We start from the raw sequence: 15,697 nt of genomic DNA, 5'->3' as shown, positions 1-15,697 counted from the left end.
ATAACATCAGTGATCAGGGACTTTGCATATTACATCGAAGTGTCTACTGTATGTCATACCTTTCAAATACGTACAAGTCACAAACAAATACCAAGTTTCTTTCATCCAAATGAATCACAAGACAATTTTTTTTAATATAAATGAGACGTAAGCCAGTTTAGAGGAATACAGAGTGTAGTCAGATTTTTTTTTTCTTTTTTTAAAGAGAGCCAACAGCGTAACCTATCTGTAAGTGAGGGAGCATGCATGCTGAGGTAAGCTGCCATTGAGCTGGGGAGGAAGGTGCAGTGTGGTAAGCCTCTCTTGCTCAGCCTCCCCGTGTCTCCAACCCACGCACGCTCATGCAATAGCCCCATTACTCAGTGGAGGATGTCTAGATGCTGTGAAATCCTGTTTTTAAAATGTACTTGTTTGAATTCATTGTAATGTAATATATTCTTTGTTGAATGTAGTAATTAGGTATTTATGAATATATGGCTGTGATTTCAGACAAAAAAGAAAATAAAATATTTCAAAAATGTTAAATATCAACCTTTGTCTCTTTGTGGGTTCTGGTTTAACTGCTGGACATTTTGCACAGGAGAGTAGGAAACTGATTCACTTTCGATGCAATCCTGAGAACAGTTCATAAAGGGGCCAATATGAACTTTAGAATAAAATGCAACAAGAGTTGAGTGGAATTCCTTTTAATTTGGGTTTTTTCCACACTTAAATACATTTTAGGAAGGAATTGTTTAGTTTACCAATGTTTGACAGAAACCACATTCATTCTAGTAAACCAGAAAACATCTTTTTTAATCACTAACACAACAACAAGATCAAAAATCAGAATAAGACTGATTAAAAATTGTGAGGGGAAAAAAGTATACATGTATATACTCTGTTTACATGCACATACATACATTTTGAAACCTAATGACAACATTCACAAATGATACACTCACTGCAAACAGCAGATACAAAGCTTTCAGTCTGTAACTACATGCAGATTCACACAAAACAGACCGGAGATCAACATGATAACTTAAATAGCTGAGTACGTCTCTTCACTTTTCCAGAAAACTGTCTTTAATGTTAGGTTTAACCCCAGTCTTGCTAAATCCAACCCTTTTTAGCAAGCCTTGTGTGTGTTTGAGCTTTTGTACCAGTAGTCCATGAACTGCCCCTCACTGCACGTTGGACCGTAGCTTGTACATACAGTTGAGAGTATCAAGAAGAAACGCTCGTATGGTGTTGATCTCCATCAGAGTAAGGTTGTCCAGCTGTCGACAGAAAGAGGAATTAGGTATATTCAAAGATTTAAAATAACACTGTGACACAGTAGGTAACTCAATGATAAACAGGTGAAAGTTCATTGTGACTGTCACTGTCTGGTATTGTCACCAATTGCAACATAACCAATGAATCTTTCGTCTGTGAAGGTTCTCGGTCATCCAGGTCATCATAGTCAAAGGAGCTTGCAAAGAAAAGCGTCTGGACTTCTTTAAGTTGCTTGAAGATGTTTCACCCCTCATCCGAGAAGCTTCTTCAGTTCTAAGGTCAAATGGCCAAGAGTCCCGGATTTAAACCCAGTGGGAGTATCCCCCCAGAGAGGGAGAAAAGGACCCCCTGATGATCCTCTAATCACCTGAGCCAAGGTGTGAAAGTGGGTGTGGGTCCCAATCCGCCAGGGTTTCGGGTGAGCTCATTGTGAAACCTGGCCCACCTTGTCAAGGTGGGGCCAGTGACCAATGAATCTTTCATTACTATTACTTTTTTATGTTGACAGTTACATGTCACCGATTTGCTGTAATACCATAGACTGTATATAAAAGATGGGCACTTTCTCAACTGACATCACCCATTGATTTGTGAGGTCCTTATGTGAAGCCTCAAGCCAAATGTTTTCACCGTTGCCGTCCTAATAATGATGAAACCGGACTTGAAAAGCTACTACAGACTACAAGTCTGCCTGCAGTGTCTGTTTTCAGATGGGGGCAGTCCTTTCTGTTGAATCAAAATAGCCATCATGTTGTTCCAATAAGGCTTGAAACTTGTGTTTGAAACCATAAACATGTCAGTAAAGTGTTTCATGAGGTCATAGGGAGCCAAAAGGTTTTTTCTTCTATACCGTCAGCCCTCAACCACATGAAGCACCCCCTGCAGGTCATCAGAAAGAATGCAAGTGTAAGACATTTCCACATTAGCTTTACTTTTAAGACAGTGTGATGCACAAACTTGCACTTTGAAACACCTAAAATGGGAGTGTAGCTGTTAAGAAAACACATTATGGAACACTTAAATTAAATTCTACATTACTTATAGACAACATTTACTGAATGCTTATATACAGCCAATTAAATTGGGGGCACTTAAGGTGATGACACTTTTTCTTAAGGATCTCAATATGCAATGGGTCCACAAGCTGAAGGGATACTAAATAAATGCACATTGTCCTTCTATGTGGAACTGGTAATTCTGTCTATTATGCTGTTGTATTTCTACTTACTTTGCATCTGTTTTCAACTCAATTAAATGTTCAAAACTCAATGGTTAAGTGACAGCAGAGAATACTAAACACCCTACATGTGATCAGTTTTACCTTGGCATAAGCTTCCTGCTGACTGATGAAACTGTCAGCGGACAGGCGGAGCTTGGCAATGCGAGTATCCCAGATGTCTTTGACCAGTGTACGGATCTCATCTGCTTTAGGAATGTTGTCAGACGCGCTGCAGAAACACAGAAACCTCTCTTTTAAGGGGAGGGGACACATACACCAAGCACACAACAGTACTGAGGGCTGTATTTCTGTGGATTACTTAATTGTATATGACTCACTGGTTTAGTAGCAGCTTGGTAAGCTCCATGTAGTAAGGACTGGGAACAGGTGTAAACATATCCTCTTTTCTCTCAAGGTCTCGCATCTCCTCCAGTTTCTCTGCACAGTGAAGCAAAATGTCAACAGCAGCAAACTGCAGCGACACACAAAAATGCTATGAAAGATTTTCAAGATTCCTCTCTTTTCAGCTGACTTTTGTAGGAGAAGCAAAACAGAAATTCCAAATAAAACCACCAATGAATTTGATTCTTTTCAGCATTTCTTACAGCATACAGACCAACAGTGACATACATATTTTACACATTTTGCATTTGTAACTAACACAAAATCTGAATTATTTACCTCTTACAACTAAGAGAACAATCTTACTGCATTTCTTGTGCCAATTTTTTTTTTACTTACCTAATGCAAACTTGGAAAAATAGTCGTAGGAGATAAATATTTTAGCACTATTTACTGTCAAAGTTATGGCAAGGCAGGTCTAGGCTTAACATGGTAGGCTAGTAATGATTACAAATGTTATAATGTGAAGGAAATAATACTCAAAATACTGAAAGACCCTCATGTGAAACATTTTTAAGTAATCCTGTCAGCATTAAAAGGAAAAACCTGAGTTCATGCCTGGAAACAAACACCTGCAAAGACCGCATCAGGAAAAACTTTGAACTTTACCAACATCCATCCACTCAGGAGGAATAATTCTACACTTCTGTCTCTGTTTTAGGTTTAGAGCCAGCCACACGGGAACATCAATAGGTAGTCCAGGGTTGAAGGGACCCAGATCTCCCTGAGAACACAAATACACATATTTTATCGTGCAGCACAATGCATTCCCCACTTCAGTGAAGTTGGAAAGCTACACATTTGCATTTTCATGATTAATAAAAAACATTGCTAGAAGATAAACAATGTCTCTTTCCAACAGCAGTAACTACAAGCTACAATCTGATTTACATCAAACGAGCCATCCTGAGAGCTTGATGAATAACAAAGGTTCTCTTGTGCAGCCAGCTATGTAAAAAATACAGAAAAATATTCCATGACTTTACTCTAGTAAGTAAAATTTTATTTATATAGCACCTTTTAAGATAAAATCACAAAGTGCTTCACAGAAGCTAAAACAAAATCAAAATCAACCAAAAGCAAGTTTAAAAAGATGAGTATTTAGCTGTTTATTTCAAAAAAAGACCACTGAGTCCGTAGATCTCAAGCTCAAAGGGAGCTTGAGACAGTACAGTGTACTGTCATTAAATTCACATCATGCTGCAGGAGGATCTTGTTAGCTGTTATTTATTTTTATTATTTAAAAAGAAAAAAGGGGGGTTTGGAAAATGTTCAACAATTCTCTTAAACCTCATACACTCTTCATGGTGACAGTCAACACATTAATGCGCGATTTTTGGAGCCAAGTCTGCTTTGTTTATATAACACATTTAAAACAGAAGCCGACCCAAAGTGTTTTACAGACAGGCACAGTTACATTCCAAGTCTCCCCAAAAAATAAAATAATCTAAAACAAACAAACAAAATACAAAATACATAAAGCTGAAAAGTGCGTTTTATTGCAGCGCTGAGCCTGTATTTACTTGATCGATACTAAAAACTGCAGTATAATATATCAGTAATCGTTCGGGGTACTTTTTGAAAGGCCAAAGATACGGTACCGAATATTATTGGAGCTTCAATTTTTTCGAAATATATTTAGACATATTTTATTTTAGCTGGAGCGACTTATATTTATGTAAAATGGATTGTAGTTCGTTAAAGTCACCATCTGGAGTTTGAGAGATGAGGCTTTTTTGTGCGTGTTTTAATCAGTCGCTGAGTGAAGTGATCCACTCAAACAGAAATATCTTTACATACATACATACCTACCTTCAGCTTTATACTGAGTGTGTCGTGATATAACACAAGGTTTTAGCACAAGGTTTAGCTAATATTTCTACAGTGACTGTCAACGTCTCAGTATCTGGTCAAAAACCAGCTGCTTAAATACAGACACGGCTGACTTACCCCGATTAAAAAGACTTTATCTAGGCTGAAATTTGGTATTATCTTCACCATCTCTTTCTCCGCAAGGAACTCGACCTCCGAAGGATCCATATCTGTTTGTTTTTTTGTATGTGTGTTCAAAAACTTCCTTCCCACTGGAACTGCACTACAAATCGTTCCCGCGCTGAAGGCAGCATAAACCGACAATGAAGGCAAGGAAAAGCCAACTACGTCATCAACAGGAAGCGCAGTATCGCAAAAGTGAACATTATTGTGTGCCGTTTTACGGCACGTCACATTTTTATTTTTTGTTTTTCTGTATAATTTCTCGAATCTCGGTGGAAATTGCATTTTTAAAACTGTTAACTTACGCGTGAGGCGCGGGCCTGGCCGTGACGAAGCTGACCATACCTTAAATTTTAGTTTAGCTTTGTCTGGCCCGGAAGAAGGAAGTGGGCCATGTGACAATGACAGCAGTTGCAACTAAACTCCACCAGATGGCAGCATTCACCAGGCAATAACAAGAAAGGTGGCAGTGACCTTTTACATGTGAGAACAAAGTTAGATGTTTTTGTCAGTGACTGGGTCTAAACCCATTAGAATCGTGGGTGAGGAGGCTGAATCAGTGGACAGCTAACAACAGATACTTGGTGTTCAGTGACAGACTGTACTGAAGAACCTACAGCGATGCTGTGTACAAGAAGGGGATCAACAGATTACTTTCTGAGGAAGTCCAGATCCTTCAGTGTGTTCAGCAAGATGTTGAAGAACTTCTAACGGTCTGTGCCAGCATCCGGGCCAGCGTTGACGGCAGGATCATCAGTCTATCTGGAGGCATTTGGGTCAGTGAGAGACAGGAGGTCACTGAACATCATGGACAACCCATCACACCTGCTCCTTTCTACACTACAGAGCTCATTCTCCCTCAGACTTATTTAACCTTGTTGCCATAAAGAACCATTCTTGCATTACCAATCTGCAGAATTCTGTTTTACATAACCTCAGTCTTATTATGTTTTCTATTTCATTCATATTTCATTTTTTATCACAGTTTTACATGAAATTTTCACATTTTACAGCCTTCGGTGTTTTCCTGTAGTACTTTTTAAAAATATTTCTGTTGTTCATTATACTGTTTTTATTTTTATTCTTTCTGCTGCTGAAGTAATTTCCCTTTTGGGATCAACAAATCCATCCAAAGGATTCTTCCTGGGTTGTACAAACGGCCTCACAACATTCACACCACACATCTCAAATAAATTTGCTAAGATAAAACGAACAAAGAAAATTGACAGAAGACACCGCAATCTATTATTTAAAATAGCAATGAAACTTCTTCATAAATCCAAACCATTTATTTTAATAACATCTGCTCTCAAATCCACTTCGAATATTTCCTGTCAGTGGACTGTGCTTGAGGTATTTCTGCAGAAATACACCCATGCTGTAGTTAGAATTAGTTTCAGTTCATTTTCGTGCACTGATAGAAGAAGTACTTATCTTTACTGAAACTAGAATACTACATTCACAATTTAAACCACTTTCACATCTCTAACATCTCTGTTTTAATTCCATGTTTTATTTTGTTTATTACTATTATTTATTTATTTTTGCTGATATGGCAGTGTGTAAGTAGCATGTAAGAGTAACTAGTCAATGTAGGGACCACTTTATTAGCTTTTTATACATTTAAAAATAATGTAAGTAGCTGTCAGATTTCTGTTTTCTCACTTAATGTGTTGGAGTAGAAAGTAGCATCAAATGAATACGGATATTAGGAAAATATACAGTGTCATTTGTTTAAAAACTTCCATGAGTTCATCACAGTCTTGCTTCAGATACGACCACACTGTCATTTAGTTTTCATTTTACAAGAATTACATTATGCAGAGTATGGGAGACTGAAGCTATAGATTGGAATGGTCACAAAGCATGAAATAATCTGTAGACACGTGCGAATATGAACTTTGCACCACTAAATTATTAGAAAACCGCAGCTACTGCAACAATTCATGACGTCTAGCACTCTGAGGTTACTGGCTGTACCTTGGTCCAGGTTAAAGACAAAAGGTGATTGTGGCTCCAAAGTTATGGAACTTGCTTCCACTGGATCTAAAGTCTGTGGACTGCTTGATATCTTTAAAAATAAACTTAAGACCCATATATGCAGGATTGCTTTTATTTAGTTTTTTAATATACCATTTTATTTGTATCGTATTCTGTGCTGTAAAGCACTCTGTGTATTTTGTTCTTGAATAAAGCTATTAAAAAAACCTTAATTCAACAGGCTGCTGCTAAACCATACAAAAAACCCCAAAGCTGGGCAGTGATTATTCTAAAAGTGATTTTAGGCTTTTTTTAAATTGTCACGGCAGAGATGCAGTCATGTGAAAAAGAAAGCTTTCACATGGCTCTGGCTGTAGAACCACCTTAAGAGCAATAACTTGAAGTGCTTGCTTTGTGTATGAGTTTATCAGTCGCTCACAGCGTGGAGGAACTTTGACCCATTGTTTTTTGTAACACCGCTTCAGTTCATTGAGGTTTGTGGATATTTGTTTATGCACAGTTCTCTTAAGGTCCAGCCACAGCATTTCAATGAGGTTGAGGTCTGGACTGGATCAACTACAACACCTTGATTCTTTTCTTTTTCAGATGTTTTCTTGTAGATTTGCTGTTGTGCTGTGGATTATTGTCCTGTTCCTTGACCCAGTTTTGACCAAGCTCTCAGACAGATGGCCTCAGATACAGAGGGTTTCATGGCCAGTTCAGTAACTGCAAGGTGCCCAGGTCTTGTGGCTGCAAAAAAATCATCACCCCTCTTCCATTACGCAACTGTTGGTATGAGGTGTTTGTACTGATATGCTGTTTGTGTTTTCAGTTTGTCTTCTTTGTTTGTGTCCAGAAGACTTGTAGTTTGTTCAAATGCAGCTCTATAAACCTAAGCCTATAGAAGCAGTAAGGCTTCACTTTACCTTAGCATGGCTGAACAGTCCTTTTGCAAATGACTGTATAAGACACAGCTTAATAAGTTTAACACATAAGAGGCAATAAGAGACCTAGGAAACATGTAGATGTTTTCAAAAATCAGTTTCATTGAACATTCAGCTCAAAACAATTGCAGTAGAAAATGTTTTATCGACACAATTAACTGATTAATTCTAATCTCAATTACAAAAGGTGTTTCTGTAGTCTCACAATAAATATTAACTTTTTAATATTTGGATTTAGAATAATCAGTTAAGTGTTAACATAGAATTTATCTAGTTCTTAGAACGGATATCCACACAAAACAAAATTCACACATTCCTGTGATCTGATTCAGTATAGAGCCGGTCTTCCAGATCATAAATCAAGAGCCAAAATGCACACGTGCATCATCCAGACTGACATTCTCCGTCGCATTAGTGGCAGTAACGAGAAGCATGCACGCTAGAAATGCATCTACGGAAGGATTAAAGTTGGGGCTTTTGAATGGGCCAAATCTCTGGTTCAGCGTCATCTAAAACTTTCAGACTTCACTTATATATGTGAATTTTCCTTTAGATCTTTTATAAACAAGAAATTTAATAAAGAACACACATTTATCCTATCAGTTGTAAAATCATTACCTAAAAATTAATAATTTAGAACTTGATCTCTGTATGGCTAAAAGCAAATGCATTGGTTTAAACCTCTAGAATCTAAACTTTTACACAAAACAGGATATCAAAACCCATTGCAGGGGAAAAAAACCCAAAGTTGCATAAAAAAAAAAAATCCATAAAAGCTTTCATCACTGCAGCATCAACCTGTAAAAGGTGGACATGGGCCAACAGTGCACATATGATGCTTGCCCTTAAAACATTTTGGCCTAACTGGCCAGCGCCCCACAAGTTCCCATCAGCGAGAGAGACTTTTTATGGAACACAGACTATAGGTTCAGCTTTTTCATTCTCCTGTGCTACACAAGTAGCAGTGTGCATGCTGAATTGGCAGCAATATATTTGTTTGCGTGTGTGTGTGTGTGTGTGTGTGCGCGTGCATGTGTGTGTCATGGGTACTCCCGACTGAAGGTCTTAGCACAGATCCAGGACGGACTTGTTAATAACAGGGTTGGTCCAGTCGTTCCTCAGATCATCCAAGTGATTGTCAAAATCAATCAAGTTCTCATAGGAACGGCCCACCAGCAGGGCAGATGTGATTTTCTGTGCTTCGCTCCAGTCCTCAAAGGAGTCACTGGAAAACAGTTTTTATGAAAAATTATATATTCAAGCTATTAATACTGAAAATACAGGGTAATTACAGTGTAATGTACTTTGTCTAAATAATCCAAGTACATGAGAGAACACTTGGAGTTGTAAATATGCTGGAAGCTCCGAGCTAGCTGCACAAATAGTCGGCAGAGGGAGATAAAATCTCACACTAAAATAGCTCTTAACACTTACGCCGTTACTTCTCTGCTTTTCCACTTGTTTTCATGGTGATCATAGATCAAGACGATGGGTTCGGAACAGCTCATTGTTAACTTACTGCTGTCCACCTGCAGGAAAACACGCAAAATTTACTGTGAATTTAGGTGCAACTTTTAGGTGATAACAACAACAACTGCAGACCAGACCAGGGTCTAAGAAAAATGTCTTTCAGAAAAAGTGTTATATATTTTATAATACATGTAATTATTTCGCCCAGACACGTCTGAGACTGAGAGCTGCATGTCAGACTCTGAACGATCCAGTAAAAAGGCAGCTACTTCAATGATCTCCAACAAAACAATGCTTTGCAAAATATGGAAGAAAACTGTTCCTGCTAAAGGTGGAAACGACAAACTTGTGTCACCACTTGAGGCAAAAACACCCCGTTGAGTATGATGGCATGTAAGGAGGAGATATAAGCAGCTGGGGATATGTCGAGCTGGAGCACTTGCCAGCTGTACTACATATGACAGGTAGAGCAAATAGTGGCTAGAAATTACTGATGCGGTTACATGGTGGAAAAGCAGCTGACTTTAAGCAGCTGGTTAAAAAAGCACCCTGGGTAGAAATTATTTTGTTTTATTTCAGTTTTAGTATGTTTCAAAGTACTAATTCAAAATCTTTGCACAACCAAACGTGTGACAAAATTCCACAGAAACAATTCGAACTCATCGCACACTCTCCCACTTACAGCTAATACGTTTAAACTATAAAATTACAACCAGGCTCTTGCTGAAGGTCAACAGGACCGAAACATTGTCATTTATTAAATGCGAGGATATTGTGCTTACATTTGCTGTGTCACTGCTATTGCACTACAATGCCGCTGCTGCTGCTGGCACCTTGTGGCGATAGATTCGCACTTCAAATTGGGCAGTGTGTCATCAGTGATAGCAGCTCATTGGAAAAGAAGGATGAAAGATGTGCTACACTTTGTTTGCATGGATTAAATCCTGCTGTCTGCGAGCTGCAATCACCTATAAAGGGCTCAGCATTTTTTTCTACATCATCATAAATGTCATTATAGCAAATTTCACTGAAATATCTGAAAGAATTTTGAGGCTTTATTTTCAACCTGTAGAACCACATCAGTCACTCTACTTATACAATATTATATATTACTGTATAAATAGAGACATAAATAGAGGCTTGTGCTGACAAGTGTATTTAAGGATTTTGGTTCATTTTTACTGAACTAAAACTCAGCTGCTACCTGAAGAGGATGCATTTATAACAATGGATGCAGCACTTGCTTTGGAGGAAAAAACCCCAAAACATAACGTGTAACCCAGTTGCATCAGCCTCAATAATTTGTAGTTACCATAACAATTGCTGCTTCACTGAAGTTCTCAGAAATTCTGGCTGCCACTTTCTCTGCAACTTGGTTGGGCCTGCAGGAGAAAAGATCAAGCATATATTAAAGTGAAGTCCAAACCAGGATGCAGCATGGTTTCTCAGTGGTTGTTTTTCCCTGGAACAGCAGGGCGCCAGTGTTTCTACCTTGAATCCTTTGTGCGTTCGTTGGCTTGATAATATCCGACAATGACATAATTATTTTCTTTACACCAAGTGTCAATCTGGAGTTGGAGCAGGGGCCCATCAGGTCGAGATATAAGAACAGAAACATAGTTTAGGTCAGGTATATTTTATTTTAAACATAGGAAAATGAGCTAGACTGAAACTTTATAACTATTTCAGAGCTGCAGACATTAATTTGATATTATTTCCAATCTCACTACCATAAATAAAAGTGAGACAACATTAGTAATGGATTTTAGAGTAGAGCAGGAATTTGTCATCAAACAAAAGATAATATTAAACAAAGATGCCCTGAGTAAATACAAAATACAATATTTAGTCAGGGGGGAAAAAAGCTACCCAAACCTACCTGGCTCTGTGAAAAATTTATTGTCCCCTAAAACCCAATAACTATTTGTGCCACCCTTGGCAGCAAGACCTGAAGTCAAGTGATAACTGGAGGAATGCCAAAGCATTCCATACAGATTTAAGTGCAGATTTTGACTAGGTAACCTCAAAACTATCACTCTGTGAATGTACTTCTTTTTAACCACTCAGAGCTGGACTTCCTCCTTTTTTTCAGATTATTGTTCTGCTGTATAACCCAAGTGCACTTTCTGGTAGAGCAGAATTCATGGTTCTAATTACAAGTGTAGCCATTTTTCCAGGGCCTAAAACAGCAAAAGCAACCCCAGACCATCACACTAACACTGTGTTTAATTGTTGTTATGATGTTCATATTATGAAATTCTCTGGTAGTTTCATGCCAGTTGTAAACAGGTTTATGGTTTTTGCCTTAGAGCTCTCCAATGGATGCCATTTTCAGCCAGTGAATCATGAACTCTGACCTTAACTGAAGCAAGTGACACTTGTGACACGCAGGTCTTTAGTTGTTTAGGGTTCTTTTGGGACCTCCTGGATGAGTCACTGATGTGCTCTTGGAGTGATTTTGGTAGGCTGGCCAAGCCTGAGAGGGTTCACCACTGTTCCAAGTTTTCTCCACTGGTTGATAATGGCTCTCATCATTCTAATGACAATAAGAATTGCTGTGTAACCTTTCCACGCCAGCACATACTCGTGACCTTTTTTTTCTTCTGAGTGCCTTTAGATCATAGAAAGATGTAATACTTTGAGTTGTTTTTAGACAGACGTGAAGTGATTTCTTGCTGTAACAGATCTACAGTAGTCAGGCCTGGGCGTGGATAGTGAATTAAGTGATTTTTTTACTTCAGTAAATGAAATCATCACTTTAAAACCTACATTTTCTATTTAATTGGGGCAAATATTTTTTTTCACAGAACTCTATATGCAGATACTTACCAGCGTTAATGCTACTTCCAGCATTGGTGCCAGAGCTAGAGTACCGTGAAACAGAGGCACACAGTCCACGCACAGAACTGGCTCACTGTGGCTGTCTTTCTTTTTGTCCTTCTTCTTTTCTGCCACCAGCAATCCATTCACGGCGCAGTGTGGATATTTGGCAGCATGTAAAAGCATTTTACAGTACGCCTGACTTGTCAGCTGAATAGGCATTTTTATAAGAAAATCGGCAGAATTTCAGTAAAGACTAAAGCTGCCAGAGTGGCTAAGTTAGACGATAAGGAGGGGGGGACAGCTGCCTGCTACCGTTAGCTATCGTTACTTAACATGCCCGGAGAAAAGTAGATGTACACCTCAGCAGTTAACTTGCTGCCACGATATGAGGTCGGAAGTACAGTTTGTGATGAGTTCATTAAGCTCTACAATTATCCGAAATGACAGCAGTCCTTTTGTGCTGGATAAATTAGTCGGCGTGCAGTCACAGAAGCTAATCTTACTTCCACCTTCCACTCGTTGCTGTAGCACCGGTGGTGCCGTAAATCAGAACTGTCGTAAAACGAGATCAGAGTCCATCCGGTCAAACGCACAATTTACGTTTTTCCGTTCCCAGTCACACTTCCCTTCAGACTGTCGGCGGACGGGAGCAAGAAAGAGACAAGAGGTATGATTTTATTTTATTTTTTTAAACTCAATAATAAATTACTTATCCTTCGTAGATATACATAATTTTAGCATCCACGTCATGTGCATCCTAGGAAAAAGTAACGGCTTGCGAAGAATCGCCTATTTTAACCGAAATAAGTAGTGACTTTGTCGGAGCGGATAGGAGCGAGGACTGGCTAATGTTCCGGGTAGCTGTCATTAGCATGTAGCATCAGATTTATGAAGGCGGGTTTGATGTGAAGATAGTACATGTTTCAGTCATCTGCCGTTATTACGCATTAATGTAGTTTCAGTCAATAGAAGAATGATGAATATTGCATGGTCGCATCAGAGAATCTGGTATTTCTACGAATATTTATCCTCTGGTGCTATGACCTTGTGTTTGTTGCTAATGCTAACATCAGGTTAGCTGGACGGTCGTAGTAAAACCAAACATTTTGCACTCTTAACAATAAGCCCACCAACCTGGACGATTATTTCATGTATGGAAATTTTACATATTGATGGTAACTGACTTATTTTAAAATGAGTCAGGATTTTATGTATATAAATAGCTTATAAAAGATTGTGATGCGTACTATGTAAATATGGAGCACCTACCCTGTGCATCTTACTCTCTGTTATGTATGTACATGATCTCGTATTGAAACGGGGTTTACTTTAAAAATTAAAAGACAGAAACAATTGTAAAGTTATTTAACCTTTATTAGTGCTTAATACGGTTTCTTAATTTCTCTTATATGACGTTTTCCACAGAATGCTGGCAACCAGAGCCCTAAGCCTTATTGGCAAACGTGCCATTTCCACATCTGTCTGTGTGCGTGGAGGACATGGTAGGTATAAGAAGAAATACATTGAATGTGTTCTATTTATGGCTGGCAGTAAAACAATAGACTCTGCTTGTGCCACTGACCCTTTGAAATCTCTGTTCATATACACCTAAACGTTTAAAATGTACCTTCAGTTGGCCATTTAAAATAAATGAAGCTGTTTGTGTTGTAAAATTAATCCATGTTCTTCCTGTAATACCACATTTCTAATATGTAATGGGAGCTTGGCTGGTGTGAAGAAAAAAAACTTGTCTCTAGTAACTGACACCTTAAGTTAGTAAGTATGGCAATAGATTAAAGAAGATGCACCAGTTTTACATCCAAAAATACACAGAGATAAAATGTTTTTTTTTAAGTACAGATTACGCTGGGTTTTACTTTATTAACAAAAACAAAACAAAACAGACTTTTCAGGAGTGCTGTTGCTGCTGCAATGTTGCAGTTTATTATAGGCCAAATGAGAAACTAAACACTGCTCACAATCAGAAACCCACCCACACACACACACACACACACTAATTGTATATAAGACATGGATGGGGCTGTTTTCCCATAAACTTGTATCTAACAAGTCTTTATCCAGTCAGAGAAGTGGCCTCACTGCTGGCCATAAAAAAGAATGCAGGTTTAAGGCACTTATCCAGTGGCTTCACCTTTCATACCTGAAAGCTACTATCAATCTTTTATACTACCTGTGAATATTTCTAACATTTTGTTAGCTATAATGTTATTTGATAGCTAACAATGTAGACCAAGCTTGCACCAAATAAATATATCAATCAAAATGTTGACAAGTTTCACAGTTTGACTTGCAGTGTTCTGCAGTTTCAAGTGGCAGTACATCTAAACAGTGATAAACAACACTACAGTGAACTAGATCCAGCATTTGAGAGCAGAAATGTAAGAACAAAATTAAAACGAATCTGGTCTTGGAATAAGCCCGGTAACTAAAATAAGGTTTTAAAAAAAGCATTGACATGAACTGAGGGATTGTGTGAAAGTAATTTGATGAGTTACTGTGGTCTCCCCTGCAGGTGTTGCTAAGGTTGAGGACTATGCCCTCCCTGCATACTTTGACAGGCGTGACAGCCCTCTCCCCGACGTCAGCTATGTGCAGAACCTGAGTGCAGAGCAGAAGTCCCTGAAGGAGAAGGAGAAGGGTTCTTGGGTTGCACTCTCTAATGAGGAGAAGATTGCATGTAGGACTCAATAATGCTATAGTGTTGTTCACCCATTTATACTAATGTAATGTATAACTGTACCACTCCTATTATGTAGGATAGCGAGTACTAAAATTGTTTAAATTCATGCTAAATAATGGGAGTGGTGTAATATTAAATTCCAAGAGTATTTGTGTTTCCAAATTCTTAAAAAATGTAATCTAGAGTTGTTTTTCCACTTTACAGTGTACCGCATCAGCTTCAAGCAGAGCTTCGCTGAGATGAACCAGGGATCAGGAGAGTGGAAGTCTGTGGTTGGAGGAGTCTTCTTCTTCATTGGCTTCACTGGGCTGGTTGTGCTTTGGCAGAGGAAATATGGTAATTATGAAAAATATTGCTTATATGCAAGGAAACCTGTGTAATATCTGATGTTCAGCTGCCTCAGGTTTCCACGTTGGTTAAGTAAAGAATGCAGTATTGAACACATTTTTTTGCGGTATAATCTGGCTCATCACTTGACTCATTTTTTTTTGTTTCTTTCCAGTGTATGGACCTGTTCCACATACGTTTGAGGGAGACTACAAAGAGAAGGAGCTGCAGAGAATGCTGGACATGAGAATGGGCCCAGTGCAGGGTTTCTCAGCCCACTGGGACTACGAAAACAAGCAGTGGAAAAAGTAAAAGACCAAGAGGACCATAACAGTTCTATATACAGGCAGACCAACTCAAAGATACAAAAATACATATATTTCTGTATTTATCAGATGTCCACATTACCTCACATTACCTGTGATTTTTGGAAGACCACTTCCTCTTAAGGTCGTTGTGTATAATAAAAATAAAAATTGTTAAACTGGTTAAACTTCTGATTAACTGTGTTAACTGTATGACTTCTTCATTAACACTGATTTTACATATCAGGTACAAACTATGGCAGCTAGATAT

General features: G+C 38.4%; 3 protein-coding genes across 3 annotated transcripts; 1 reads left to right on the top strand and 2 right to left on the bottom strand.

Moving 5' to 3' along the window:
- Window positions 1-670: 670 nt before the first annotated feature.
- gins2 (GINS complex subunit 2) lies at window positions 671-5,030 on the bottom strand. The gene is made up of 5 exons (XM_031759547.2): window positions 4,832-5,030; window positions 3,491-3,605; window positions 2,818-2,917; window positions 2,582-2,708; window positions 671-1,262 (listed from the first exon to the last, which is right to left on the bottom strand). Exons 1-5 carry the CDS (start codon window positions 4,919-4,921, stop codon window positions 1,167-1,169), a joined length of 528 nt encoding a protein of 175 aa, XP_031615407.1. The 5' UTR covers window positions 4,922-5,030; the 3' UTR covers window positions 671-1,166.
- Window positions 5,031-7,880: 2,850 nt separating this feature from the next.
- On the bottom strand, window positions 7,881-12,632 carry emc8 (ER membrane protein complex subunit 8). The gene is made up of 5 exons (XM_031759498.2): window positions 12,100-12,632; window positions 10,762-10,838; window positions 10,583-10,652; window positions 9,235-9,329; window positions 7,881-9,025 (listed from the first exon to the last, which is right to left on the bottom strand). The coding sequence occupies exons 1-5, from the start codon at window positions 12,310-12,312 to the stop codon at window positions 8,866-8,868; spliced, it is 615 nt and encodes a 204-aa protein (XP_031615358.1). The 5' UTR covers window positions 12,313-12,632; the 3' UTR covers window positions 7,881-8,865.
- A 16-nt stretch (window positions 12,633-12,648) lies between these two features.
- On the top strand, window positions 12,649-15,621 carry LOC116335747. The gene is made up of 5 exons (XM_031759499.2): window positions 12,649-12,760; window positions 13,519-13,595; window positions 14,627-14,791; window positions 14,999-15,130; window positions 15,297-15,621. The coding sequence occupies exons 2-5, from the start codon at window positions 13,520-13,522 to the stop codon at window positions 15,431-15,433; spliced, it is 510 nt and encodes a 169-aa protein (XP_031615359.1). The 5' UTR covers window positions 12,649-12,760; window position 13,519; the 3' UTR covers window positions 15,434-15,621.
- The last annotated feature ends 76 nt before the right edge of the window (window positions 15,622-15,697 follow it).

The sequence above is a fragment of the Oreochromis aureus genome, linkage group 1 (assembly GCF_013358895.1).
Source record: "Oreochromis aureus strain Israel breed Guangdong linkage group 1, ZZ_aureus, whole genome shotgun sequence".
In the NCBI taxonomy this organism is placed as follows: domain Eukaryota; kingdom Metazoa; phylum Chordata; class Actinopteri; order Cichliformes; family Cichlidae; genus Oreochromis; species Oreochromis aureus.
This window is presented reverse-complemented; position numbering and strand designations above follow the sequence as displayed.

What these genes read in the sequence shown, in the direction of transcription:
- emc8 (XM_031759498.2), bottom strand. Translation starts at nt 12,312, where the DNA reads ATGCCTATTCAGCTGACAAGTCAGGCGTACTGTAAAATGCTTTTACAT. An exon ending in GAACGCACAAAGGATTCAAG is followed by an intron (nt 10,653 to 10,761) that starts GTAGAAACACTG and finishes TTTCTCCTGCAG; the next exon opens with GCCCAACCAAGTTGCAGAGA. An exon ending in GTGAAGCAGCAATTGTTATG is followed by an intron (nt 9,330 to 10,582) that starts GTAACTACAAAT and finishes GTTTTCCTGCAG; the next exon opens with GTGGACAGCAGTAAGTTAAC.
- gins2 (XM_031759547.2), bottom strand. Translation starts at nt 4,921, where the DNA reads ATGGATCCTTCGGAGGTCGAGTTCCTTGCGGAGAAAGAGATGGTGAAG. An exon ending in ATAAAGTCTTTTTAATCGGG is followed by an intron (nt 3,606 to 4,831) that starts GTAAGTCAGCCG and finishes TTGTGTTCTCAG; the next exon opens with GGAGATCTGGGTCCCTTCAA. An exon ending in AGCAGGAAGCTTATGCCAAG is followed by an intron (nt 1,263 to 2,581) that starts GTAAAACTGATC and finishes TTCTGTCGACAG; the next exon opens with CTGGACAACCTTACTCTGAT.
- LOC116335747 (XM_031759499.2), top strand. Translation starts at nt 13,520, where the DNA reads ATGCTGGCAACCAGAGCCCTAAGCCTTATTGGCAAACGTGCCATTTCC. An exon ending in CTGTGTGCGTGGAGGACATG is followed by an intron (nt 13,596 to 14,626) that starts GTAGGTATAAGA and finishes TCTCCCCTGCAG; the next exon opens with GTGTTGCTAAGGTTGAGGAC. An exon ending in TAATGAGGAGAAGATTGCAT is followed by an intron (nt 14,792 to 14,998) that starts GTAGGACTCAAT and finishes TCCACTTTACAG; the next exon opens with TGTACCGCATCAGCTTCAAG.